The 26,785-nt window shown below is 45.9% G+C and overlaps 1 protein-coding gene across 2 annotated transcripts in view; it reads right to left on the reverse strand.

The window, feature by feature from the left end:
• Positions 1–208: 208 nt before the first annotated feature.
• The window catches only part of npas1 (neuronal PAS domain protein 1), a 59,510-nt gene continuing 32,933 nt past the window's right edge, over positions 209–26,785 (reverse strand). The window contains exons 6-16 of one of the 2 annotated variants that reach the window (XM_049726089.2): positions 23,682–23,849; positions 21,777–22,015; positions 14,209–14,276; positions 12,301–12,390; positions 7,342–7,522; positions 7,160–7,272; positions 5,878–6,074; positions 5,444–5,550; positions 5,107–5,254; positions 3,500–3,612; positions 209–3,377 (exon numbers count right to left, since the gene is read on the reverse strand). In XM_049726089.2, coding sequence (XP_049582046.1) covers positions 2,317–3,377; positions 3,500–3,612; positions 5,107–5,254; positions 5,444–5,550; positions 5,878–6,074; positions 7,160–7,272; positions 7,342–7,522; positions 12,301–12,390; positions 14,209–14,276; positions 21,777–22,015; positions 23,682–23,776 — 2,412 coding nt within the window. In that variant the 5' untranslated portion in view covers positions 23,777–23,849 and the 3' untranslated portion in view covers positions 209–2,316. Of the gene's footprint in view, positions 3,378–3,499; positions 3,613–5,106; positions 5,255–5,443; positions 5,551–5,877; positions 6,075–7,159; positions 7,276–7,341; positions 7,523–12,300; positions 12,391–14,208; positions 14,277–21,776; positions 22,016–23,681; positions 23,850–26,785 lie in introns of both variants that reach the window. The other variant, XM_049726088.2, reaches the window with a different exon arrangement.

Below are 26,785 nucleotides of genomic sequence, written 5' to 3' on the forward strand. Positions count from 1 at the left end.
GTGTGTGTGTGTGTGTTTGGTGTGTGTGTTTATAAGTGTTTTATAAGTTAAGTGCTCAGATTGATGTTTTTGAACAACATGATGAATGATGCAACAACTAAAAAGCCAAACCTGTGCCCGTCCACAGAAAAAAAATACAATCATAAATTCATATGCACAGAAAATCAAAACAAATACATAACAAATAACGCCAGAGAAGAAACTGAGCTCCTCTAGTAACTGGAATATTTTATTGTTATTGTCATCTGTATCACTGCTTCTCTTTTTTTTCTTTACATTATTCATTTTGTTCGATAAGCGGCTGGAGTATTCACAAGGATGCGAGGATAACGTTAGATTCACAGTGATAGGCAAAAGGGTTAGCTATTTAATTCAATTAAAAATGACAAGCGCACACACACGCGCACACACACACACTCGCACGCACTCCCAGAATCTGTGTGCTCACTCTTATGACAAGTGCATTATGTCAAACATTGTTCACATTTTCTGAATTTGTATATTTCAGCACAATTGAGAAGGGGGGGGGGGGGGGGGGGGGAGAGAAAAGAAAAAAGACAAACAGGCATGACATTTTTTGACCACAGCAGATAAAATGAACGTCGGTGTAACTTTACATATTTATTTGCAGGCTTTCAAAGTGCTGAAGAATTCAAATAGGCTTCATTTTTATACTAGTATTCAAACTAGGTGAAGATTTAAAGAATCATTTAAATCTCATCACATTTTTCACAGTTTTATAGCAGTTCTGGCTGGGTCCCTTTTTTTTTTTTTTTGTAAAAACTATCAGTGAAAATGACTTGAAGTTTCCTTTTTTTTTTTTTTTTTTTTTACCTCTTCTATTCAAGTGAAACCCCAGCACATGTAAAAGTGACGGATGGGGCTTTTATTCCCCAGTCGACTGACACCGAAAGTGTCTCCTGACCCGACTGTGACTTTAATGGCTGTCATTTTATGACCCGTTTTTATGCTCCGTTACTTCATCAATGACTATTTATTCCCTCGGCTGCACGGCCGAGCGGCTACGATATTGCGAGCGCTCTTGCGTTGTTTTCTGTTTTAACAGGACCGCGTTAAGCTGCGTGAAGTGCTTCCAGTTTGAATTTTCAGTTAAGTGCTAAAAATAAAAAGAACGTTTTCCATCTTTTCAAATGTTAAAGGAAACCTGTCAAAATAAACCAGTAAAAAAAATGAACCGATTTTTGGGGTTGTTTTGTACAAAACAACAAACACCCAAAGTTCCTTTTTGACACATAATTTGAGTTATTTTTGACCTAATTATTTTTCAGACAATTTCCCTCGAAATGATTATTTTATTGCCTCATTCTAAAAACAGTTGGGTCAAAAATAACTCGGTCTGGGGCAAAAAAAGGAACTGACTGCTACTTTTGGGGGTATTTTGGTACAAACCAATTTTTTTTTTTTTTTAGGGGGTGGGGGTCAAAGATAACCCAATTTGGGTCAAAATGGACCGACTGCTACTTGGGTCAATTTGACCCAACTTTGGGGGTTTGTTGTTTTTTTGGGGATCATTTAAAAGTGCTTTTTTTGACCCAAATGTTTTTAGAGTGCTCTATGTGGAAACAACACAATTGAAATGATGGCTTTCATACACAAACATTATGACACATTAATCCTCAAGAAAAAAGCATTTTGTTTTAATTGCATTTCCTCCCTTATATATGATGGAATGTCTGGATGTATTATTATTATATGTTTGTCCCCAACAATGTGCTTTTAATTAATATGACTCCTTTTTTGTAACGATTTTGAATTAGAATACAAAAATCACCTCCATTCATTTTGAAGGAACCCCTAGAATCAAAATGTCACCCCAAAAGAGATTAATTATATAATACTGCAGTAATAAAAATCCACTCCAACAAGTGTCTTTTTTTTTTTTTTTTTTTTTTTACTGTGAGAGGGTTAATTGGGTTAATTGGGGTGATGGTTGAGAATGGGTGGGGAGGGGGGGGGCTTGCTGTGTGAGCTGAGGGTCATCATGGTTGTTGTCTCTATTTACAATATGGCTTCTCTGAGCGGAAGAAACGCAGAAGTGGTCCGGCGAGTTGATTATTTTGTTGCAAAAGTCTCCAGGGAGCTCCAATCAGAAGCCATCTGATTATTATTTTTTGTTTTTTTTTAGTTTCCGAGAGTCGCTGTCAGCCTGTCCGGCGGCGATAGAAACGTTCCCCCAGCGGCGACGTGTCACACTTTTAACATCGTGCTCGTTCAAGTCCAATTAGCGACGTCCTCCGAGGCTTAATGTCCTGACACTTGCACACTTCAACGTCTTTTTTTTTTTCCCTCCTCATCTCAGTCCTCCTCAGAGCCGGCGGCCCCCCGCAATCCGTTCATACAGAAGGGAAGTCCGGAGGGGAAGGGGCTGTCCGACGGAGAGAAGCCGCTGAAGGGCGGCAAGCCGGCCAATCGCTGCAGGTGGGGGAAGAAGGCCGGCGGGGGCCCCTTGTGGTGGTCTGAGCGCAGCTGCAGCCCGTCTCCGTGTCCGACGCCGTGGTGGTGGCTGGGGGGCAGCTCGGGGGGAGCGTAGCGGATGGTGCTAGGGGCGTACAGGCTCTGGGGGCCTTGGGGTCCCAGGGCCAGGGGGTGGAAGAGGACCCGTCCCGCTGCGCCCCCCGCGGCAAGTCTCTGGAGGAGCTCCAAGTCGGGGCCGCCGCCGCCCGGCCCGCCGCCCCGACCGACCGCCCCCGGCGCCGCTCGCTCCTCACGTGGCAGGGGGGACGACACGGGCATGACGGGTGACAAGGCCGGGGAGGGAGGGGTGAAGAGGCCTTTCGGGGGGGCTTCGCTGCTGGAGGAGGAGTCCGGCATCGGGGTATTGGGGCTGTCGCCGTTGAGGCTGCTGGAGGGTGTGTGCGCGTGAGAGGGCTGGGGCTGGCTGCTGTGAGAGCCCCAGCGCCCCCCGGTGGCCAGGGCCTCGTGTTCAGTCTTGATGCTGGCCGACGGGGTCACCACGCTCTTTAGCTGCTGGATCACAGCTCGCCCGTTGTGCACCCGCCCTCCTCTGTCGCCTCTCGTCGGGGCGTCGGCCCCCCTGCTCGGCTTCCCTCCACCGCCGTCTTCTTGTTTCAGTTTGTCGCCGTCTTCCCCCTGCTCCCACTCGGGCTCCTCGTCTTCCTCCTCCTCGTCCTCCTCGCCCTCGCTCTCGCTGGCCAGGTCCGAGGAGGCCGAGACGCTCTCCTCGGCGTGCCGCAGCTCGTCCAGACGGCGGCGACTCTCAGGGGGGGCGCCCTCGGGCTCGGACCTCAGCAGGCGTTTCCTCCTGCTCTCGGATTGCACGGCGGCGGTGGTGAACTTCTCTCGGGTTTTCGTGTCAGGGTCGCTCTTCCCCGCTGAGCTCTTTGCTGGCTGGGAGCCTGAGGAGGAGCATGAATTGTAATGGAATGCTACAATATTTCTGGGTGCGTGTTGTGCTGGCATACGCTGGAAAATAAGATTTGTCTCAATAAAAGTATTATGGGATGTTGCAACGTCCTACCTCGGCCCTGCGGGGAGGTGTTTGCGGGAGGGGAGCTCACTCGAAGTCGCTCGGCTCTGACACTCTCCGGCAGCTGCAGCAGATCTAGAGGCGTGTCGGGCAGCTCCGTTCGACTGTTGGCGTAAAGAAAAATCTAAATGAATCACGGAGAGGAGACGCCAATTTAAGGGAGTAATCACTCTTGCGGCAACCTCTAATAAGTGGGCCGCCTTTGTCACGTCAACATGGCACGCCAGCCCCAAACAGTGACACACACACACACACACACACACACACACAGCACAGAGCCCACCTAGCAAGAGGCACGCTTTTCTACCAAATAGACGAGGCTGTTGGACAAGTTAATGAGCTCTTGTAATTACAGCGCTAATTAACTAAAACACTATTCAAGCCCCAAAATTCTGACATCCGATGGTCGTAATTATACGGCCTCAGCCCAATTAGCATCGACATTCAGCCTTCTCTTGTTTTTGTCTGACTGCTCCGCCGACTCAACACGGTATTATGCACTTCACGTGTGTGTGTGTGTGTGTGTGTGTTTCCTAATGAATGCGTGGAGAAAAGGGAAATAAAAGTGAGGGATTTATTATTGAGCTTAAGCTGTGGTCTAATGTTTGTGTATTAAGTGCGTCCTTCCTTCTGACAGTCTGACATTAAACGTTGCGTAATTGATTTCAAAATAATTACCTAATAGCAAAAGAGGCCGTCTATGTATTTATACTTACGCCTCATGGGAGACCTCTTTACGTAAAGGTTTCATGACATTGCTAAAACAATTACATTAAATAGATTTTTTAAAAAAAATGTAAGGGTGTAGTTCACATAATATACATAAAATGGAATTCTGTTTAAAAAGGGAAAAAATAAATAAATACCAGAAGATATAGTACATAAAAATGTTCTACATATATAACGATGTGAGAAATGAAAAAGAAATGAACTTGATCGATTCCAGTATACCTCATATGAGACCTCTTACATAAATTATATAGAAATGAAAATTCCACAAACGAATAAATAAATAAACCAACATCAATACATTAAAAAATAATGAAATCAAGATTGCACTAAAGAATTTACCAAACTATGAAAATGTATTAGAGAGAAAAAAAATCCTTGGAGTATTATAGAAATAAACATCAAAGTAAAACTTTTTTGATAGTATTTAATTTTCACGTACGGCACTTTAAATTGTTATAATTGCCTCTTTTTAAACATTTAGCTACAACTTTGAGTTAACCTTTATGTGCAATGCATGCTAATTGAATCATTATTTCCATACATCCTATTTTGAAGTGCCGTGTGAATGTTACAGGGCTGAAATAGACTTTTTAGGAATAATATCTCCAGCTCTTGTATTGTGATCACGTGATAACGCCAAGGCCGTAGATGGGTGGGTGCCTTTTGGCATTTTTCACCATTGAATATCTGTCAGCGCTTAAGCCATCAACTTTAATGGGCCCCGATGATGCGTTTTCTTTCATGTCGCCAACATTTTGCAGGTACCCTCATCAGCGGTTGGACTCAGTCAAACCTCATTCCATCACTCTTGCCTTCAAAGCTCGTGTGAACACAGCGTGGTGCACCGCTTTGCGCTCCAAACTGACCTGAGGACGCAGTTGACCCAGATGACGTTGCGCTCGTGAGGCGCTTTGTGATTTATGGACACGGTGGCGGTGGACTGGATCCACAGGTAGCCGCCTCGCTTCTGGAGCCAGCGGTAGTAGCCCGTCACCACCTGGCCTTTCCGCAACACTGAGATGAGGAGACGGGGAGGAAAAGCCTTAAACGTGGGCCAAGTCACTCAAAAAAATGAAAAGTTTTTCCAAAATGTCAAATTTAAAAGACTTTGTTTGTTGGTGGAGGCACTAGAGGGCGCCAATGACACCAGAACAGAATGGACTCAACAGGCGTTCCTTGAAAAGTGTGTGCGAGGACACTCACAGTCTTCATGGCTCTGCCGCAGGTTCTCCAGATCCTCCACATAGATGAAATGGTAACAGGTGCGCCCCACCACCTCTGCGGGCGTCAGGTCCATGTAGTCAGATATCCTGCAGGTATACACAATCGCTCAGTCGGTCAACTCACGAGAGCAAAGAGGACCTTCAAAAATGAATTTGAAATGGCAATTGCAATCTTGAGTGGAAAATAAATGCAATTAATTATTTTTCAAAATACAGGAATACAAATGCACTTAAAGGGGAAAGACAACTGACTAAATCAGAACAACTAACATTAAGAGCAGTTTGAGCATTCATTTGGTGATACTTTTACATTCCACTAGAGGGAGCCCATGCGCCACCAGCAGTACTCTCGCCACACTTTTTGATAATCACGAGGGGGCGATTACAGGTGAAATTACTACGATGACACTTCACCTGTTCTCGCAGTACGTGACCTGCAGGTCCATGTTGACCCTGAAGACAAACATGTGACTCTCCATGCGGACCTCGTTGAGCGTGGAAGGCGGAAGCGTGTGAGCCAGTGCCACCATCCCCATCGGCCGGGGCATGGAACGTGCCGCGCCAGGGACGACGGCGAGCCGATAGCGGATTCTACCCGTCACGTGGATCACCTGATCATTCAAACACACACGCGCACACACGCAAAACGAGAGGAAAACAATTAACACATGCTAATATGATTGGATCCAAACTAGTGAATAGAATCCCATTTCAAAAAAAGAATGCAGCAGCTCTGGCTTTGCGGAGCAATAAAAGGCGGCGCGCAGCTATTCAGTGTGAAATAAGGTCAAAGCAATAAAACACGGTGAAAACGACCATCTTGACACTGCTGTGAAACACTAGCAGAGCAAAACAAAGTGACAAGGCACTGCTTGTTATTCCTTCATGCAAAAAAAAGCAAGGACACAGAGGACACGGCATTAGGTACACCTGCACAATCAATGACACACTCCAAAAATATAAAAAATGCTCAGTTTTGACTTTGACTGTTGCCTTTGTGTTTTGATAAGGTTTTTCCTGGAACCTGGTAAAAATATGCATGTTAGCTTCACTGAAGTAGGAGTGAATGTGTGTTTTGTGTAGAACACACCCTGCAATTGACATATTGTCCAGAGTGTGACTCAGCTGTGATAGACTTCAGCAATAGGAAATGCATGGCTAGATTACATTGGCTTATAAAAACAAGGTCAACTGCCAAATGGTCCCAAGTCAGGTTTATTGTGTCATCAGTCCATCGCAATAAAAAACTGAATGCAGTTTTATCCTGCAGGCAAAAAGAGCATTTTCATTTAAATTCAGGTTAGGTGTGGTCTTTTATAGTTGGTTTTCCAGTTTAGATCTATTTCGGGATCCTGGGACACAAGCAAATCTTTACTTGGGTTCAAAAAGTTGGCTCATTACAGCAGCTGCTATACATGGCATTAAAACCTTTACACGTAAAAAAAACATGTATGAAAATGAGAAAAACGTGCATTAGCATTTTTCACCAAAAGACTAAAATTACAACAGAAGCTAACGCAGGGAAAATTGATTTTAACAGTGTGACGTATGGTAAATAAAGAACATTGTGAGATTTTGGACTTTGATATTGTTAAATGAATATGCCAGCTGTGCATATTTGCAAGAGCAGATTTTCTTTTGCGTGCCTAATGAAGTTCCCAGTGTGGTGCACTGTATGGAAGAAATAACGAGCGACCTTGTATCCGGACGATTTGACGTGCAGCCCTCTCTTGGTGAGCGTGGACTTCATGCGAATGAAGAATCCGCGATCGGGAGGTTCATCAGCGGAAGAGTGAGGACTGGATGGCGCTGCTGAGGATTACAGAGCGCCGGATTAATCACGGACCTTCATCTCGCTCGCCGCCGTCGGTGGCGTACCGCTGGGCTCGGGCGTGCCGGCCAGCGAGGAGGCGGAGGCCGAACTTGAGGGCGCGCTCTCGGGGCCCACTTGGCAGCCGGCCTCCGCCCGCAAGTGGGGCCTGATCCCCAGCCGCTCGGCCATCTCCACGTGGTCGGCCGGGTGGATGTAGTCGAACACGCTGCTGCCCGTCAGCTCCACCTGAGGGCGGACGCACACTCTTGTTCACAAAAGCAAAACAAAAAGCACACACTGAACACAGCGCCACCAAGAAAAATCAATATGTGTTATGACAGGAAAATGAAAACCTTGCTGTGGGTTACAATTCAACGAGGAGTGTCGCGCTTGTACGACACCCCCCCCCCCCCCCCCCCCCCCGCCCCGCCGCCGCCTCCCGAGTCTCAGAGGAGCAAGTGACGACAGTATTACTCAAATAACCAAGCGAGATAAAAATCAATTGTATCTGCTGATTAAAAACGGTTGAACTCTAAGTATCTCCGGAGGTCGCATCACTATTCTTCTTCTTCCTCACTGACGTCCCACCCTGCTCCTTCATTTAGTCGCTGCCGGCAGTCCATCCCGGCAGGCATAAAGAGCTCATAGCACCCGGCGTGATCCCATCATCACAATACATCATAGTCAAATCTCCAATCATTTAAAGGCAATAATGGCGCCGCCGTTGCATGGCATCCATAAAAGCGGCACAATCGGAGCAGGTGCCACCGAGCCCGACGCTGGAAATGAACGTGTGATGTACACTGGGTTTCCATTACATTTGTGAAGGTGTGTGCGTGTGATTGTGCGTGCCAATAGGATTCCATCTGATAACGGCGTGGCTGCAGCAGCAGCCTCACACCCTTGTCTGTAGGACACTGCCATTTATTACCGGATTAGAGCCATTTACTGCGGGCTTTATGGGAGCTTTAGCAGGCCCCTCAAGGACAGCCGCCGAAAAGCAGCCACGCCGCTAAGGTGCGAGCAGTGATGGGATACGTGTTGGGAGTCTCCGACATACTGGCGGATGGCCATTTTTTTCCCCCCAATCTACTGCTTTGACAACACAGGCTGTGCGAGTCTGAGTATCATGGCGGCGCTACGCCGGGGCTAGCGGGTGATGTGACCCAGTCAGAAATTTCTTTCAGTTAAGACACTCCAGCATTTGATTTGAAAATATCCATATATTTATAAATTTGTTTTAGAAATAATTTTCTTAGCCGCCTTATGTATGGAATGGATGAGAATGCTGGCAATTAGCTTTGCTAGCTTTAGCAACTTTGATGCTAGTTTCAGGGCAGCGCCGCAAAGTGAAACTCCATAAATCTAGTCCACCGCACTGAAAGCAACACTTACTGTCGTGTGGATGAATTTTGAGTTTGATTTGTTTTAGAATCTATGTGCGTCCGTTTAAACGTGTTAACAAAAAGCTATCAGTGCTGTCGTTGGTTTATCCACTTTGACTCGACTTTCATCAGGTATAAAAAAAAAAATCACATTAATATTGTGATCAGCATTGGATGGCAACTAGGTACTGAATATTTGGCAATAAATCCTATTTGGACTGAGCAGCGTCTACGCAAAGGGCAATGAACTTATACATTTTCACTCACATGTAAAGCAAGTTTGAAATGATGGATTTTTCTTTAAATGCCCAGCTCCTGTGCAGAGTACTAAAAGGTCTATTTCCACAAGATAAAAAAAATACACAGAATTAATTCCCTTCATTAGGCAGCAAAAAAGAGGGCGCAGAAGTTGACTTTGACTTCCTTTTGATTCCAAACTGACTTATTCATTCTCTTTAAACATTTAAAGTTTTCATCAAGAGGCTCGAGATGGACATGGTTTGTGGGATGAACCTGGATTTCACACATCTCCCTGCACGGGGAATGATTTTTTTCTTTCTTTCTTTCTTTCTATAGAAAGACAATAAGTTCACCTCTGCTCCACTGAAAGATACAAAATCCCATCGCCCCTTGGAAGTATTGGATACAACATCGAGAGACAAACAGGACCTTATGGGCTTTACGGTGGAGTGGGGGGGGGGGGGCTTAAGACATATGCGAATACTATCACTCCATCACTGGCAGGAGGGAGGGAGAGAGGGATTGAAGACAGAGATCAGACAGAGAGGAGGAGATGAGAAGCAGACGCAGCCATTGAGAGGATGAGTCAGGCTCAGACATAAAAATCAGGTATAGGATGTGGCGCGAACTGGAAGGGGGAGGGCGGGGGCAGGGAGGGAGGGAGGGAGGTGATGGCGACGTGAGGAGAGACCCAGATCATTCAAGTGCATGTGTACGGCTAGACAGCCTGTTTTTAATACCATTGTTTGCGTGCCCTGCGCGTGCATGTACGTATGTATCGGGATGAGAAGGAGGAAAAGAAGAAGAATAGGAGGAGGAAGGAGGAGGATGAGGAGCACGAGGTGGAGGAGGGCAGCGAGCAGGGGGGAAGGAGAGACATGATATAAATAATAGCAAGGGGGCTTTAATATGTATGAGGCATCCGGGCAGTGGTCCACAACACACTCGCAGTCCTCACTGACTGATGGGAGAGGAGAGAGGCGAGGAGGGAGGGCAAGAGGGGGGGTTAAGGAAGGGAGGGGGGAGGGGGGAGTGGGGGATGCATACTAACCATTCCCAGATCAATTCTCCTCTCCTCCCTGGTCCGAGCATCCTTCCTCTCTTCTCTTCTCTTTTCCCCATTTATCCCCTTTCTACAACCCCCCACTTCCAATCTCCTTGATTTCATCCATCCTCTCACCCTCCGCTGCTTCCCATCATGCACTCTGGCGCACGGCCTTATTCCAGGTCGGGGGACCCCGGTGAGAGGAGCAATGATACCATTGGGCGTCTGGGGAGCGGGAGGCGGGGCGGCTGGCGTACGAGCCGGTTGTGCCCTTGGTCAAGGTGTGTGACCCGGGCTAAGCCGGTTAAGCAGCCGCCCCCCCCTGTCAGGGGAGAGACCCGGGGTCAGAGGGGTCAGACGTCAGGGACGAGAGGCGGCGGGGCGCCCACCCCCCCCTCCCCACGTGCCCTCTAAAACAAACCACCAGTTACACACTTGCTCTCGTTTGTTTGTCCGTCCTTCCCGTCTCCCCTGCGAGCACCAACAAAGTGTGTGTGTTCGCCAGACTTCCCGTTCCCTCTTCGTCTTTTCTCCATAAACACAGCAGCACACTACCTCATATATCCTGCCTCCTACCATAAAGCCTGTCATTTTTTTTTTCTTGAGTGGAAGGAGGGGGGGGGGGGGGGGGGAGGTAAACGCGACGTTGTATGCTGAAGGTTTGGGGCGTAATCTGCGATCATAAATAATTTCATTAGAATGCTGATGGCTCAGGTCCTGTTTGAGGAGATGTGATGGGTTCGGCCATCTGCTCAGCTGATAAGAACAGCTCTGTTTTATTAGCATCTCCACCCAAGCCCGGCTGTCTTGTTTACCTCGGCAATCCCACGGCGAATTTCCTTCCCCGCCGCACGTTAAAACTCTATTTACGCACTCGTAGTCGCCTGCTCATCTTTTCTCTGTCGATTTCCCTTGTTTCCCCCGCTCGTCACCTTTTGGTTTTGTTTTCTCTCATGCATTTTTACTATATGGACACGCGTGTCATGTACGTGAGGGTCAATCCTGAGCATAAAGGTTTGCGCCTGTATCTGCTAATCCTTCCTCTCTTTCTTCATGTTAAGTAGCATTTAAAGGGCACAGGTACGCTGTCCGTGCCTTCGGTTGGATTTACGCTGAGGGTCCAGGTGTACAATTTCGATTTAACGCTTACATATTTTTTGGACTGTTCTTTGAGAAGTCCCCATTTCACCCCTGAAAATCTGAGATTTTAAAATGAACTTTGCATTTGCTCTATTAAATAGATGAGTCAAAGTTTCCATGTTTTTATAAATGAACCAAATCCTGACAGCTTACTGGAGATGTTTGGCTAATTGCTAATGCTAACGGATTTTATGAGCAAATGATTCATTTTTTTTGCTGTGGGTTAAAATACCCAATTGAAGATTTAAAAACAAGAATCATTTTCAATGATTGTAAGGACTGGTCCAGCAAAAGTTGGGCTTCATTGTTGACAAAAAATATATATATAAAATGCCTCTAATAAAATCCTTTGCAGCGGTTACCATCTGCAATTACAGAGAATATTCCAGCACAGCTAAATAAAATTCGACAGCCATGAGATAAAGGACAGGTGCGAGCCTAGCGCAATGACCACCGATGTTTCGGCGTGTGATTACTGTACCCAGATTAAGAGGAAAAATCAGTTTACTTAACATGGCCGCCCGCAGACCTTCAATCACAGGCAATTCCCACAATTAAAATGACTCTAATTTACATCCATTATTGTCGCGCTCAGCTCATTTCCCCCTTTTTTTCTCTCCCTCTGTAACGCTCTGCTTCCCGCTTTGAAACATTCCTCCCTTATCACACCTCAGCCACCCCCCCCTCCTCCCTCGACCCCCCCCCTCTCTTCCCCTCCCGACTGTCTCTATCTATCATGCCATCCCCCTTGGTGTTTTTCCCCCTCCCTACAATCAATGTGGCTTTTAAGATGCCTATCGATTTGTTCCCCTAGACAGGCCCAGCGTGCTGGGGCGACACTTTGATTGCTGGGCCAGTAATTACTGTTATTATTTATGCATCTGGGCAAAATGGCAGGACTTAACATTCACAGTACAAGAGGCCACAGGCAATCAACAGAGGTGAGCACCTGGAGAGCGAGGGAGCTAAGGAGAGAGCGGAGATGCTCGGAGAAGAGCGGCGTGTGTGCGTTGAGCCATCAAAGACACGCACACGCATGTTTTACACTGGCGTGATAATTAAAAAAAGCCATAAATGGTTCACGGTGTCAAGGATTCTATTTGTACGTATTCCAATGAAAAGAAAAAAAAAAAAAGCGAGGTTTCACACGAATGAAAGATTAATGAAGTTGACCGAATGAATGATGGCTTGTGTACGCGTCGAGTTTACCTTACCTGCGAGAGTCCCAGGTAGATAGAAACTGTCTCTGAGATGTAAAGAAAACGTCCCTCCTGGCTGACCACAAACACGAAGCCGTCCAAAGACTGTGCACACACACAAACACAAACACACAACCAAAGACAAATAAGACATCTAAATTAGAGCAATTAGTGTGTATTGAACAAATTACAACGGGCAAACAAACAACCAACCTGTCACCCTTCGGCTCTTTCTTAATTCAAAAGTACGCACATGTACACACACGCACACACACACACCGCATATATATATATGCAGAATATTTTATGCCACGATAATGCATGTCAAATTTGCATTCGTCGTACAAAGCAGGCTGACATGACAAAAAGCTACACGGTCCCAACAAGTGCCTAAAAACGTGTACATTTACACACACACACACGCACGTTGAAAGATAAAGACAAAGAAGACACTTGGAGTACTATATAGTGCACACACCAAAGCTGCTTCAATCAGATGTAATGAACTCACAACCAAAGCAGTACGCTGTATCTCTTAACACAGACACACACACACACACGCACACACAGACAGATACATATGCAGACAGCAAGAGAGACACAGATAAAACCAGAGTCATTACAGTCTGCAGTGAGTCTAATGAGAAGTGAAAGGTATACAACCAGCCCATTAGAGAGGACTGCTTCACAGAAAAATATTAATCGTCACAACAAGCTTCCACGTACACACGCGTACACATGTACACACACACAGAGCAGGGCCACTTGGCTGTAAAGAATGATTGCTATTTTGGCGGGCTGGGTGCTTAAAGTGGCAGCGGTAATTTATGCAAGTGACACATCCAGTATGCAAATGTGTGGCCGCACGGGGTGCGGGGAGTCGTGCGTCGTGGCGAGGAGAAAACCAGCCGCCTGAATGTCGGAGAACTAAAGTGCAATTATCAGGCTATTACGGCCGGAGGACGGCTGGGGAGGAAAGAATCATACACTTTTTTTCTTTCCTCTTCCGCAGCGTTAATTTGATTCCTATCAACGCCGCTCCCTAAGTCTCCCATCCCTCTTTAAAATGCCAGAGGAGAGCGGACGTGTGCTTCTTTATTTTTTTCCACAAACTGTCTCACTTCTAAATTCCCAACCTGCTCCCACGCCTCCCTTATTGCATTCCCACCTTAATCCTTGTAGTGCCCCCCTTATCCCTCGCTGCTACGCTTGCGATTCCGACCGGCGTCTATCAAACTCCGCCCCCTCCCCCCCTCGCTCTTGCAGCTCTGTTCACCTGTGCAAAACGTACACAGGTCAGCTAAGACCTTGTCCGATCTTCTCATGTGTTGTTGGCTAGCGGGTAAAATATGGCGAAAGGACTAACGATGCATTGACTTGAGCTTAATAATGACTTGAAATCAATCAAGTGGCATTCATGTGTTTTGGCGGTAAACTCAACAGGTGGCGGGTTTGTGTGACAAACTGTGGAAAAATATGACTATAAATTAGATGGGTCATCGAAAAAGGCAGGATTGAAAAAAGAAAAAACATCCAACTTGCATTTCCCTGAATCGTCCACTAGTCTCAAGGTTGTATAAAACAATATATCTTACATTTGACATATTCACATTTTAAACCTATTTTTTAAAAAAAGTTATTTTAATATGATAGAGTGAGTTTTGTTTACCTGCTTTACATGTTTCATCTACTCACTCACTCTATCATACTAAAAGAAAGTTTCTTTAAATGATTTACCAAATTAAAGACAGTATGAACTTCCACCAAACATTTTCAACTCATCCATGAATGACCTGGCCCTACTGTTCATTTTAAAACTCAAAAGTGTCAATTGAGAAGAAACTTTGAGCTATAGGAAGGAACACATCATTTATCCATCATGTCAAGTGTTGCAAAGGAAAATGCGAGTGTTGCGGCAGTTACCTGCAGGAGATGTGCCCCGAGGTGTTGTTCAAAGATGTCAGTGGCCAGAGAATGGGAAGACCGTCTCACTGGAGAAGAAAAAAAAAAAAAGAGGGACACACAAGACATCATGAAAGCAAACCGAAATCCAAGCTGGAAAGTTAGTAACACCCCGGAGAATCGACACATTCAAATTGATTTTCTATATAAGCGATCATCCAATGTGACGACGACGCACAACTATTGGTAACTTTGAAATTGAACACGCTGTCGAGGATTGTTAGGGCACATTATTTCCATAAAAGTCAAATGAATAGTTTTAATTACCGACAAGTACATCACTTGAGAAAATTCATGCGAGAGCAGGTTGGGCGGAATATCAGTCATGTGTGAGTGGCATCAAGCATCCCTGAAGACTCAGCACATTTTCTCAGAGTTAATTACCATATTGAAGGAATAGATAGCATTTCAAAAAAACTTTCCGAGGAAATTATTTCACGATAAGTCCGGTTTGTGTCGTTGGAGGAGGAACAAAGCTTTTTTTCTATTAGTAAAGGTAAAAGCTCGACGTTGACAGAGCATATGGATCATTTGATATTCTGTTTTAATATTATTTGAAGGCTCCATGCATACTTCTGAAAATCCAATTAAAGCCAATCGACTTCTATCTTATGGAAAAATTAAATAACGATCCGTTTTCTACCGCAGGGCGACACATCGCTATTGTGATTCTGTGTTGCTCCACCATTTGTGTATAATTGCTGTTTGGCATCGTTTGTTAGCATCAAGCTAACATGACTTAAATATAGCAAAAACTACGTGGTTGTTTTAAATACACGCCGTGTAGCTAATTGTTGCTTCAGGTTTTCCTTTGACCTCAAACTTGAACTGCCACAAAACAAGGCTCACATTTCAAATTTTTGCTTGCATTTAAAAGTGAAAAAGAAAAACAAAAAATCAAATCGCATTCAAGGCAGCGCAGAACAAAACACTCGCGTTGAGAAACAGAAGAACAAAAACATTTGTAAATAATGAAACAAAAGAGAACATTTTGAAGAGCACATCGGGATGCGCGCCAATCAATCTTTCAAACACACACACACACACACACACACACGCACACACACACCCGCTCGCAGTGTCTGCTTGGGCACTCTTAATGCATCCCAAACACAAGCTATCAGAGCTGCTCGCTGCCAAAGTGGTGCTGTTTACCGAGGCAATTACAATACAAATAGAGTTGGAGGTGGTTAGGCAGGCGCTTGCGGGGGGGTTTATACATTGAGTATAAGGGGGGGAGGGGGGGGGGCGGTGCAGGTTGAAGATAGGTATGAGAAACGCAGCAAGGCTGAGGCGAGGAAAATGAGAAAACACTAAGCAAGGCGAGAGTAGTGATCACTTTCTTCCAAGGCGACGCAGCGCGGGGCGCGAGGGGTCCTCTGTGACGTGCGAGATTAATTCACCAATCAGTCGTATTTACTGTTTTATGTTGGGGGTGGGTGGGTGGGGAGGGGGGAGTGGATAGTACACCTGCGAGTGCGTGGAGACCGTATATGGGGGAACTAATCACACTTCGACAGGGCCGCTTTTGGAAAATCTGTGAGTGTGCGCGTGAGCATTTGAGTGTGCGTGCATGACTTCTGGAATCATCGGACATCTGCGTGTGCACGTGTGCGTAGGTATGTGTGTCACTGCAAGGCTGAAGGAAATCAATACACGTTATGACAGGAAAATGAAAGCGCTGCTCTGGGTTACAACTGAACACGAGGGGGCGGGGGAGCGGAACACACACGCACGCTTGCACACACACGCACACACACGCATATTTATATATTGGCCAGCTGCCTGCCTGTGATGTGAGTTCAGTGAATAGAAGAGGGAGGCATTCCATTAGAGTTATAGACGCACACACACACACACACCTCAGGAATACACGCGGCCATGATTTCTCATGCACAGAACATACGGCATCCTAAAACGCACGCGCGCACACAAATACAGAGTTGCCGGACAAAGCCACAGTGGCATTGTGAGATTGGGGTCCCCCCTGTGTGACTGTGTGAATATAAATAAGGCAAGTCCATTCAGGGCTATGAAAGAGGGTCTGGTGCTGGGACCCTACAGCCTAGCCAGTCAGTGCCCGGAAGGGCGGGGGGGGGGGGTCTCACTCTATATGTGTGTGCGAGTGGGGGGGGGGGGAGCAGCACCCATCATATCACAGCAATCTAAAAGGTCACACATAGACACGTAGCATATGTGTGTGTGTGTCTCATGCGTCAGATCCCAAGAGGAGTGAAGGTGATGGCGGGTGATCAGTAGTGCTGACTAGTGTCAACATGGCGGAGGAAACGCTTGAAGTGACATGAGGCTGGGGAGGAGGGAGGGAGGGAAGTGGCGGGGTGGACTTGAGCGGAGGTGGTGGGGGTCTGATGGATGAGTTTAAACTCACACTCACAAATACACAGAGGGCCATTTATTAAAGACCGCCAGGGTACAATAGGGCGGCCAGGAAACCAAAACACTGGACATGCTGTGTGTGTGTGTGTGTGTGTGTGTGTGTGCGCGTTTGTGTGCGTGCACAATAATGCGCACGTGAAGAGAGGCTCCCACAGCAGAGTCGGTATCTGACTCGGAGAACAAAGGTCCTTCTGTGGCGCAGTTGTGTGTGAACTTCTATTTTACGTGTGGGTAGTTGAGTCAATGAGTTTGATGATGAGCGGACCATCCACAAATTTAATAGGAACTTGCTCAATGAATGAAATGTCTTCTTTCAACCATCTTTTGATTGCGGGAAAAAAAATTCTTCATTGATGGAATGCGATGAGCAAATTTCATGAAGTAAACGAAATAAATAGAAGGACAAATATTTTGGCTATTTTTTTTCGGAATGACTCAACACTTTAGTACTTGCCGATACTGATACCAAGCACCGATACCACCACTTTTGATCTGTCTAAAAACATTACATATGTAATAAAAATTCCAAAACAAAGACTTATATTTCCCAATATAGGATTTCTGCTTGCAAAATTGTTATCTTTTTATATTTCCGTACATTAACTTCATCTTAATAGGCATCTATCAGACATGTTTTAGTTGTCGATCGTAAAAAGGCCACAGAATCGATACTGGTGTCAAGAGCCTCCACGAGTACCTTAAATTAAGGCTACTATCGAGACCATCACTCTAAATTATTTAACAGCATACTGAAAATTCTAACAGCAAGACTTTTACACTCTTACGGTGAACAAAATGAACCCAAATTGGGTGAAACAGCTCCAACTAAGTCATCCAAGTGACTACCGAGGTTTTCATTTTTTTTTTTTTTTTTTTTAAAGAACGTTAAATGAAATTGAGCTCAAATTCAGAAGTGTTTGGCCAAGCGCCAAACGATTCATCGCCGTACGGTTAAGTTTCCCGACAGGCTAAGATTTGAATCGACGACGTGTGAGCTCGTGTGATCTTTGCTCGTCGCTCTCCGTCGCACTCGTGTTTGAACGGCCGTCTGGGACTCCGCTGCGAGGCTTAATTTCATTGTGGGAATAAGAAACAGCGGGACAGGGCGCCATCGCGCACGTTAATTATGGTCTGACTCGCAGGTCAATTCTCCGGGTCTCCCCGGCGCTCGGCGGGGAGAAAAGACAGAAATTTCATTTTAATGATTTTCATTATACGTCTGTCTAATACATAATTTAGTCCCAGTTAAGTTCATGACTAATGGCACGCGCGCACACGCGCACGTGAGCAGGCCCCTCCCCCACAGGGTCAACCTTTTTAACCCGTTGCCATGGGAACCAGATAACAGTCACCGCGCCTTCCTCCGTCTCCTCATCTGTCATTATCTCCCAAGTTCAGCGCCGGACACCCTTTTCAAAACACGAGTCGGATCGCCCGCCAAGTTGTTTACTCGCATCCGATTGTGATGTTTCATCAGCTCGCCGCTTGCAGATAAAGAAAGAGTGACCCTAATTGCCGCCTCCCCCCCCCCCTCCGGCGCAATTATCTTCTCCCTCCATCCCTCTGTCTCCGCGCCGTCATTCCCTCACTCTTTTTGCGGTCGAACATAATTTGAGTGCAATTAACTTGCCTTAAAAGCCCTGGCTGCTTTTAACGGCGTGAATTAGAGGGGTGGCAGATGCAAAGGGGAGGGGAGGGGGGGGGTGATGACGGCGACGACAAGCAAGGGAGGGAGGGAGGGAGGGAGGGAAGGCGAGCAGAGTGAAAGTCAATGTCAGCGGCGCGCGGCGGGCGAGAGGTGTGTTTGACCTCACTAACAGAGACAGTAAAACACTTGAGGCCGGAGCCCACTTGTCATTGTTGGATACCTTGTAAACGATGGGAGGGGGCTCCCAAGCTCGCACCTGTTAAGCGTCCAGTGGCGGGCGCCACGTTTGTAATGAGAGCCGGCAATCATGCGGCAAACATGACTGCTCTATGAGCGGTGGAGACCTTTTTCATTTGGATATGAGGACAGATTCCCGCCCCATTAAGTGTCTGCGCAGAAATGATTTTTTTTTTTTCCACAATCTCCATATATTTGAATTTTGGTTTTACAGATAGATTCATTGTTGCGCAATTTGTTGTTTAATCATATTTCGCCTTTAAGACCACGCCAAGAGGTTCAATGATTAATCGATAACTAATCGATAATCATTTAGTATTTGTTAATATTCATAGGTTTGACACATTTAACCCAAACTGTGCTGGGATTACAAAAATAAAAATAAAAAAATAAAAAAAACATGGCCAATTAAGGACATACTCGTCATTATTTTCTAGTTGAGTTGTTTTTCAACTGCAAAAATCCCTATAGAAAATATTGCCACATGCAATAATAGTCCGAGGAAAATGATAAAACACCAACATCAGGCTTCAAACGCGTGTTAGACAATATTATGCAAATGAGCTCTCCATAGAGCCATGCTATAAAATAGAGGAATCCATCAGTGTCAACATGTAGACTAAAGATCAGCAGCATGTCAACAGAAAGGAACACATTTTGTGCCTAGAATGAGATGAGCTTAGGTGAATTTTAGTCAGAAGACACCATTTCTTCTCTTTCCTATAGTCCATTCAAAAAATCTAAATGGATCCATTTTGGTTATTGTTGCTTTCAGTACAAAAGCTATAATTACCATTTGCAGGAATAATCACAAATAAAAGTGAACATTCTATTTGGAGAAGGTCTTGGAATCATCTCCTTAAAATGCGCAAGTGCGCTTGGCATATGTTGAAGACAACTGTTGCCAGGGAATGGACGAATAAAGACGGAATCAGAATGAACGCCTGCCTTCCTTCCTTCCTTCCTTCCTTCCTTCCTTCCTTCCTTGCTCCCCCCCACCACATGCCCCACTCTCTCAATCTCGCTCCCTCTCTCCCTCTGTGAAGGTCATGCAATTGATTTTGCTCTGTCTATTCATTTTTCAAGACTGGCTTTGAAACGTGGGAAGCAGACAAAAGCCACAGCGGCCCCTCCCCTCTCTTCCTCCAGACTCTTTCCTTCCTTCCTTCCTTCCTCCCTCCCTTCCTTCCTTCCTTCCTGCATCTCGCCCATCCTGAAACCTTTGGATGGAGGGTGGGGGGGACTGTGGAGGAATGTGATCACCCTCCCTGACCACTCTCCCTCTTGGCACCTTTCTTCATCCTCTTTTCTCCATTTGTTCCTTCCCATCGTTCTTCTCCTCCATTCACGCCTCCTCCGGCCAAATTCCGCTTACGGAATTGAAGTCATGCATCACACTTAAAACTTGGCCAATGCATTGTGGGTAGACATGTTCAACCTGATGTCCAAATTAGCATTGCGGACTCATTCAGTTGTATTTCCATCTTCACTATTCCTGATAGTCATTTGCAGCTGATTGCTTCAATATTGACTAATTGCGTGCGCTTTCATGTTGCCATCTCCGATTAGCGAGCCACCTTTTATTGGCTAATGTTCTAAAGTTGCCCCGCCCCCTTGTCTGCACACTGACTTAACACAAACAAACGTTTAATTGTATTTACTAGCGTGGCCACCTGCTTCCTATAATCTAAAGGCCCAAACCACACGCACAAACAAAAAAAAGACTCTTTGGCATCATCCTAGCTAGCCTGTTTCTCACGAGGATTTAGGCTTTCAATTTGGAAAATATTTTCCAAATTCAAAAGAAGTTTGCTTTTAAAATGCAACATAATAACCTCCCCCACCTTAATATTTCAACAATTTTCACTCAAATGATTTCAAATGTTAATGCAATGAAACATGAAAAGTTTTCTGATTTTAAATATAAGTGAAATTTTTGTTTGATGAGCTGTCATTTGAATTTGAACAAACACATTTTAAAAATGAAGCCCGGTTAACTCTATTTGAAAGCAATTAGTTATTAATATCAATTATTATTATATTAATTAACTAATATTATATTTTGCATAACATGACATGAACTCTCCTGTTTTTTTCCCCAGGCAAAACAACGACAGGATTTTAACATTTACCATTTGAATACACTGATGACCTTTAACAAGACAACAAGCAACCAAAACAACAAAGCAACACAATTTTAATAAGCCTACCTGCCATTTCATTTTAAGTGTAATTTTTCCACCAAGTCATGATCGCTTCAGCTTGAATAACAACAACAACAACAAAGATTCTTTATCATGTCTACTCAACGCCTGGTCATAAAAACATTTAAGCTAACGGCCATGACTCTAATTTAATAAAAAGAAAAAAGTTCTTCTTGAACATACAAAGTCAAGATTGTGAATAGTTTGCTTTGGACTGTGCAGAAAGTGCAAATAAATGCAACGCGGGCACAAAGGTAAGTCTTTCCTCAAAGTGTCCTTTCCCGGACCGGCCGATCAATCCTTTGAGCCTCAAGAGCCCCTTTAACACAGCCATTGTATTGACACAAGCATCCATACCCGACCAAACTTATTACACTATTAAAGCCATTATGTCTTATCTGGAACACACAGTGCTCTTATTGTGGTAGGATCACGCACACACACACACACACACAGCAACAAACATGCATGCAATTAGCATTACATTTTCCTTTTCATTTTTTGCCGCCGTTTTTTTCCTCCCAAATTAGACCCCCCCCCCAAAAAAAAAGCCTAATCACACACACAGACACGCACCAAAACACGCACCTCTAATTGTATTGTATCTGCGTGGTTTCCCCTCAGTAATACTAGCAATTAGACAGGCTGTGTAATTACACTGTCCTTGTTATACAGTTAATTCCTGTAATTACAAAATGCGCCAATAGTTTCCCCTTTCTTTGTGTGCTGTGCAGACAGGAGGGTAGAAGGACGCCTATGGAAAGTCTGCGTGATTAAAATGCATATGCACGTACGTGTTTTGCAGGCTTGTGAATGAGCAAGTGTGTGTGTGTGTGTGTGTGTGTGTGTGCTCAAATGCAAAACACTGTTAATGTTGGAGGCTAAAAGACAGCTGAAAATGATCACGGCCCCAATAAAATTCTTTTGTGTTTGGGGGCAGAAGAAAAACTCTGTCACAGTTTACAACATTGGCAACACAGTGGCCATCTATGAAATGCGACCAAGAAGAAGCTATAACCCGAAAAAAAACAACTGTCGCTCACCTTTGCTGCAGTTGCTGTCTCCCTCCAGCAGGGGGCTCCAGGGCGGGTCCCCCTGACTGGCAAAGGAGCGCATGTGCAGGTAGCTGATGGTCAGCCGGATGACCGAGGCCTTGTCCAGCTGGCTGGTGATGGCGCCGGGCAAGGGCAGCATCTTGGCCAGCTCGAAGAACTCAAAGTTCTCCTTCCCGCGTCTCGACCGGGCCGCATTGCGCGACTTCTCTTTGCGCAGGTTTTGCAGACTACACAGGTAGGATAATGGAAGATATAGATCAGATGATGATCGGTGATATAGAGGATATCTACACCCCTGTTAAAAATGACACCAAATGAAATCATTTCAAAACTTCTTCCACCATTGTAACTTTTGCAAAAAACAGTGTTTCCAAAATTGTGCACACCCTCTTCTAGCTGAGGGTGTGGTTATGCCAGTAATTTATGAAGGCAGTGGAAACCCATTGTTTGTCCTAGTTAAGTAAGTTAATCATTTAAAATTGGATTGTTTTCTTTAGTCAATTGAGTAGTTCAGGTTATACGTCACATTGATGTGGAAAGGTTTTTGATTCAATAATTCAACTAAGGATTCATTTTTTGAATATATGAACTGCAGTTTGTTGATTTTGTATGAAAAATGCTAAACTGGCTATGCCATTTGTTTAATTTTTTTTTAATATTCATGTATAATTGACAAGAGATAAAACAGTGATGAAAACGGTACCGCTAAATCACTGGGGAAAAATGGCATCAAAGTAAGGTTCATCGAATCTGACCCAAATCTCCCCCCCCCCCCAAAAAAAAGTCAGTGCTCGGCTTTCCAGATGAAAACACGTGCTGACCACCTGTTGATGGAGCGGCGCTCGGGATAAACGAGACGTGCCTCGGCGTCAATCCGAAAGCTCATCTCGTAAATACATGGAATGGTAATGGCCCTGCTGCAATTGAAGTGAAACAATCTGTATTGTGACCCATCTCCAGCAGATTGGCTTGGTAATTACAGGCAAACTCCCTTCTTCTGGCCACCACAGCGCAGTCCTAATAATGCCATTTGCTTCCAAATCCATAGGTGCGCACACACACACACACACACACACTTTCCCTCCCACTCTGCCTCGCTCTCATCTGGTCCCGGGCTTGTGAGCCGGGGCCTTGATTGAGGGATCAATAGGAGAAGGAGGGGCGCAGTGACAGAAAGGGCGAGGGGGGTGTCGGAGGGGCCGGGCTCAGGTAGCCTGTCTCTCTGATTGGGTATTGACTCTCCTCAATGGGGCCTGAGCGCTGGAATTATGTTGTCACCGCCACTTCACAATTTGTGTCGCCGCTGTGCACCAGAGGGGGAAAGTGTGCGTGGGGAGCTTTCGTCCCTCGCTCGTGTTGATTCTTGAGCGTTGAGCGTGCACGTTCGGCACATTGTGTTTGTTTGTACCGCGATAAAGTGACAGCGGTTGCCTTTCTCCGAGCTATTGTCTAACATGTATAAATTGTGTGTGTGTGTGTGTGTGCACGTGTGTGTCAACCCCCTGTAACATCTCATTATTATACAGCTGTGACCCCAGCCACAGAGAACAATCGATACACACACATTGATTCTGCTTAGTTTTTATATCCGCCCGTAACTGACTGCCCATTAATAATTCCAGCCAAATTTACTTAATCTCCCACCAAATGGGTGGAGATTGGCGGCACGGCCGCGATTGACAGCTGAGAAACAATGGAGGTCGGATTTTGAAAGCGCTCGCTCGTCTTTCCTGGATTGTGTTGCATCGATACTGTTTATTTTGCGTGTGTCAATGAGTGCATTTCACCTTGCGCAGATGAATTCATAGACATGCGCCAAGGCTTAAATGGTATCATCCGGTGTACGCGTGTGTGTGTGTGTGTGTGTGTGTGTGTGTGTGTGTGCTGTCTCACCAGGGCAGGGTAGGAGGCTTGGCCAGAAGTCCTTGCAGGAAATCCCACTCCACGCTCACACACTTCCCCTCACTGACAAACGGCATGGTGGCCATCCTTCTTCCAATGGGGCGCCCACGCCACTCTTAACGAAGGCTTTGATTGGCGGGCGAGCTGACAGACACGGACCTGGATGTCCCGAAAAAGGGAAGGGAAAAGTGAGGAGTCATTGATGATGATGAAAAAAAACATACCATTAATAGATATGATAATATATATATATAATAAAATAATTGTTGGGCTGAAATCTTGCATGACCAAATTTGGTCAATTTAATCATTTTCCAAAAACTGTCATTCCTCATGTAGTCTCTTTTTAATTAACAACCAACTGGAAATAGCATGAGAGAATATCGCTTAGCTTTCTTGGAAATGTCAACACACTGGCGGAGCTAGAGGGGGGGCCACGGGGGCATCGGCCTCCCCCCCAAAATAATGCTCCAACCCTTTGGTTGGTGCCATGCTAATCAGATTTGTATATTTTTCTGGGAATTTTCCCTCCCATAGGGAACATAGCATGAATGCTTAACATTTTTTTAAATAATTTGTTTTAATTTGAGCACTTTGTTCATCTGAAAAAACAAATTTCAGAAAGCAATCAATGTCCGTATTCAGCAACGTAAAATCAATATAAATAGAGCTAACGCTGAGCCACAATCAAACATGTCCCTCCCTCCCTCCCATCCTCCAACATGGTCAAAGATGAAAGGCATTTTCTCCCACCTTCTGCCCACCGGCGGCACACCTCCTCCATCCCATCTCCATCCCCCAGTGCTGTGTTGACATTTAAAGGGCTCACGTGGCCCCGAGCGCGGCGGTGTCATGCCCTTGGGCCTGAGATGCCCTCTCTCCTCCTCACTCCACACAGAATGTGGCCGAGCTGGATTAGCTCAATACAGTAAGAGCCGCTACGCGAGCTCGACAGTCGCTGGAGCTACCGACGCTGAAATATATGCATGACAACCTCTTGGACTACGTTCAAATACGGCAGAGTCAAATGGATTGGTTGTTGAACAGGGACGTTGGGTCATTGGCAAACGTCCAAATGCTCGTTTGACATCCCCGTGTCTCCTTAGATCATTTCGATCCATACATAGATTCAAGGCGCATGCATAGTAGCTTTACAGTCACAACATTACATTGGGCTGAAAGCTAAAGCTCATTTCAAGCAAACATTAGATGATAGTGGTTATGAAAAATTAAATCAAAAACTCTACCCTTGTAGACTTTTGCACAGCCTATTGTTGTGCTACCCACCACATATTGGAGGTAGAGTACCTAAAGGGTGGAGCTAGACTCTTCCACGCTGATTGGTTGGCAAGGACTCAATGGTAAAAGAGCAATATCTGAGACAATGGAGCGGAATCTGATATACAATTGGCTGACGGCCAGCCCGGCCGGGGTTTGCCCCGCCTCGCGCGCAAAGGCCAGATGGGAGAGGATGCGGCTCACCTGCGACCCTGATGAAGACGAGCACTATCGAAGATGGAAGGGAGGATGGATGGATGGGTGGATGGACTTGGGTGGATGGATGGATGGATGGATGGATGGATGGATGGATGGATGGATGGATGGATGGATGGATGGATGGATGGATGGATGGATGGATGGATGGATGGATGGATGGATGGATGGATGGATGGATGGATGGATGGATGGATGGATGGATGGATGGATGGATGGATGGATGGATGGATGGATGGACGGATGGATGGATGGATGGACAGAAGGACTGAAGTATGGACAAACGGACAGACATTTACACAGGTCAGATTAGGGCTATGTCAGTATTTTAGCTCAGGTAAACAGTAGTCAACCACTTCCTGCCATTCTTTTGCCCACAATTGGTTCGACAAAATCAATTCTGGCATTGGTAGTCGCGGATGGGAGGTTGGTAATCAAAGGGTCTCAGTTTCGCTTGACACACCCAGCATGGGAATACAATCCACCACACATCTTGACACTATCCAAACCCCAACATCCTCCCTGAGGTATCCCTCCGATGTGTTACTAATGCTGTGCCAGTTGTCTTCACTTACAGCAGAGGTCAAGCTTATCTGGAAAGGAAAAGTCCTCTCTGAGGACCCTTACATGATGTCCCGACTAACTTTGAAGGCTTTTTGTGCTAGTTGGTCGCCGTGATTATTGGACTATTTCTCATTGAGCGTCCTGTCCTGTATGCCGGAGGGTCAAACGGCAGGGAAGCGCCTCCCTGTCGAACAACATTCACCTTTGTCACCTTCCCCATCTCACCGGGATAAACCCGCATCAAGTACAGTAAGAGGGAGATCAGAGAGAAAACGCAAGTGCAGAGTTTTAGCATTAAATCTCACCCTTGTTTATCTCCTAATTGACCTTATCTGTGCTTATCTAATCTCTCGCTCCATCTTTCTGTCCCGTCCAATCTCTCCCATCTCCCCGATTTTATCCGGGCGGTCGCATCGGCGTAATGGACGGGGGGCCTCCACAGGTAATTATTCAATCAGCCTCATAACCTTGTGGCGGTTTGGGCGGCCCATTAATGCACTCACCCAAATGGAGCCGGCCACTTTGACTGCTAATCCTACGGAACAGCAGAGCGGGATGAATGTCAGCGGCGTCGCCTGGAGAGCTCTCCGATCTGCCGTCCGCCCGTGTTATCCCGTAAAGGAAATATTTAAGAAGGGGGGGGGCTTGGCCAAACGGTCGTAGGTAGAATCTGCCTTTTTTTTTTTTGCCCACAGCTGTCGAGATCAACCTGTATCAAGTGCGACCGCAGGTGTTTTGAATGTGTCGCCGGGGCTGCTCCATATTCATAAGCGCCACGCGTACGTGCGTGTGTGACCCTATAGAGTCTGGCACAGCGGCGGCAGCCGGAGAGGCGAGGGCATTGCGGCGAGCTTTCGTGCATTTCGCTGGCTGCTGGCTTTGGCTCAGGCTCTTGTTTATTTTCTGCAGGGACGTTTTAATTAGGGCCTCCAGCTGTCAGAGGTTCGTTAGCGCGCCCCTCCTCTCCCCGGGCCGGCCCACCCCGCGGGGAGTCGGCGGCATCAGGCAAATGAACACATTTGAGTCAAACGGCACGCA

This window comes from Syngnathus scovelli, chromosome 7 (assembly GCF_024217435.2).
Source record: "Syngnathus scovelli strain Florida chromosome 7, RoL_Ssco_1.2, whole genome shotgun sequence".
In the NCBI taxonomy this organism is placed as follows: domain Eukaryota; kingdom Metazoa; phylum Chordata; class Actinopteri; order Syngnathiformes; family Syngnathidae; genus Syngnathus; species Syngnathus scovelli.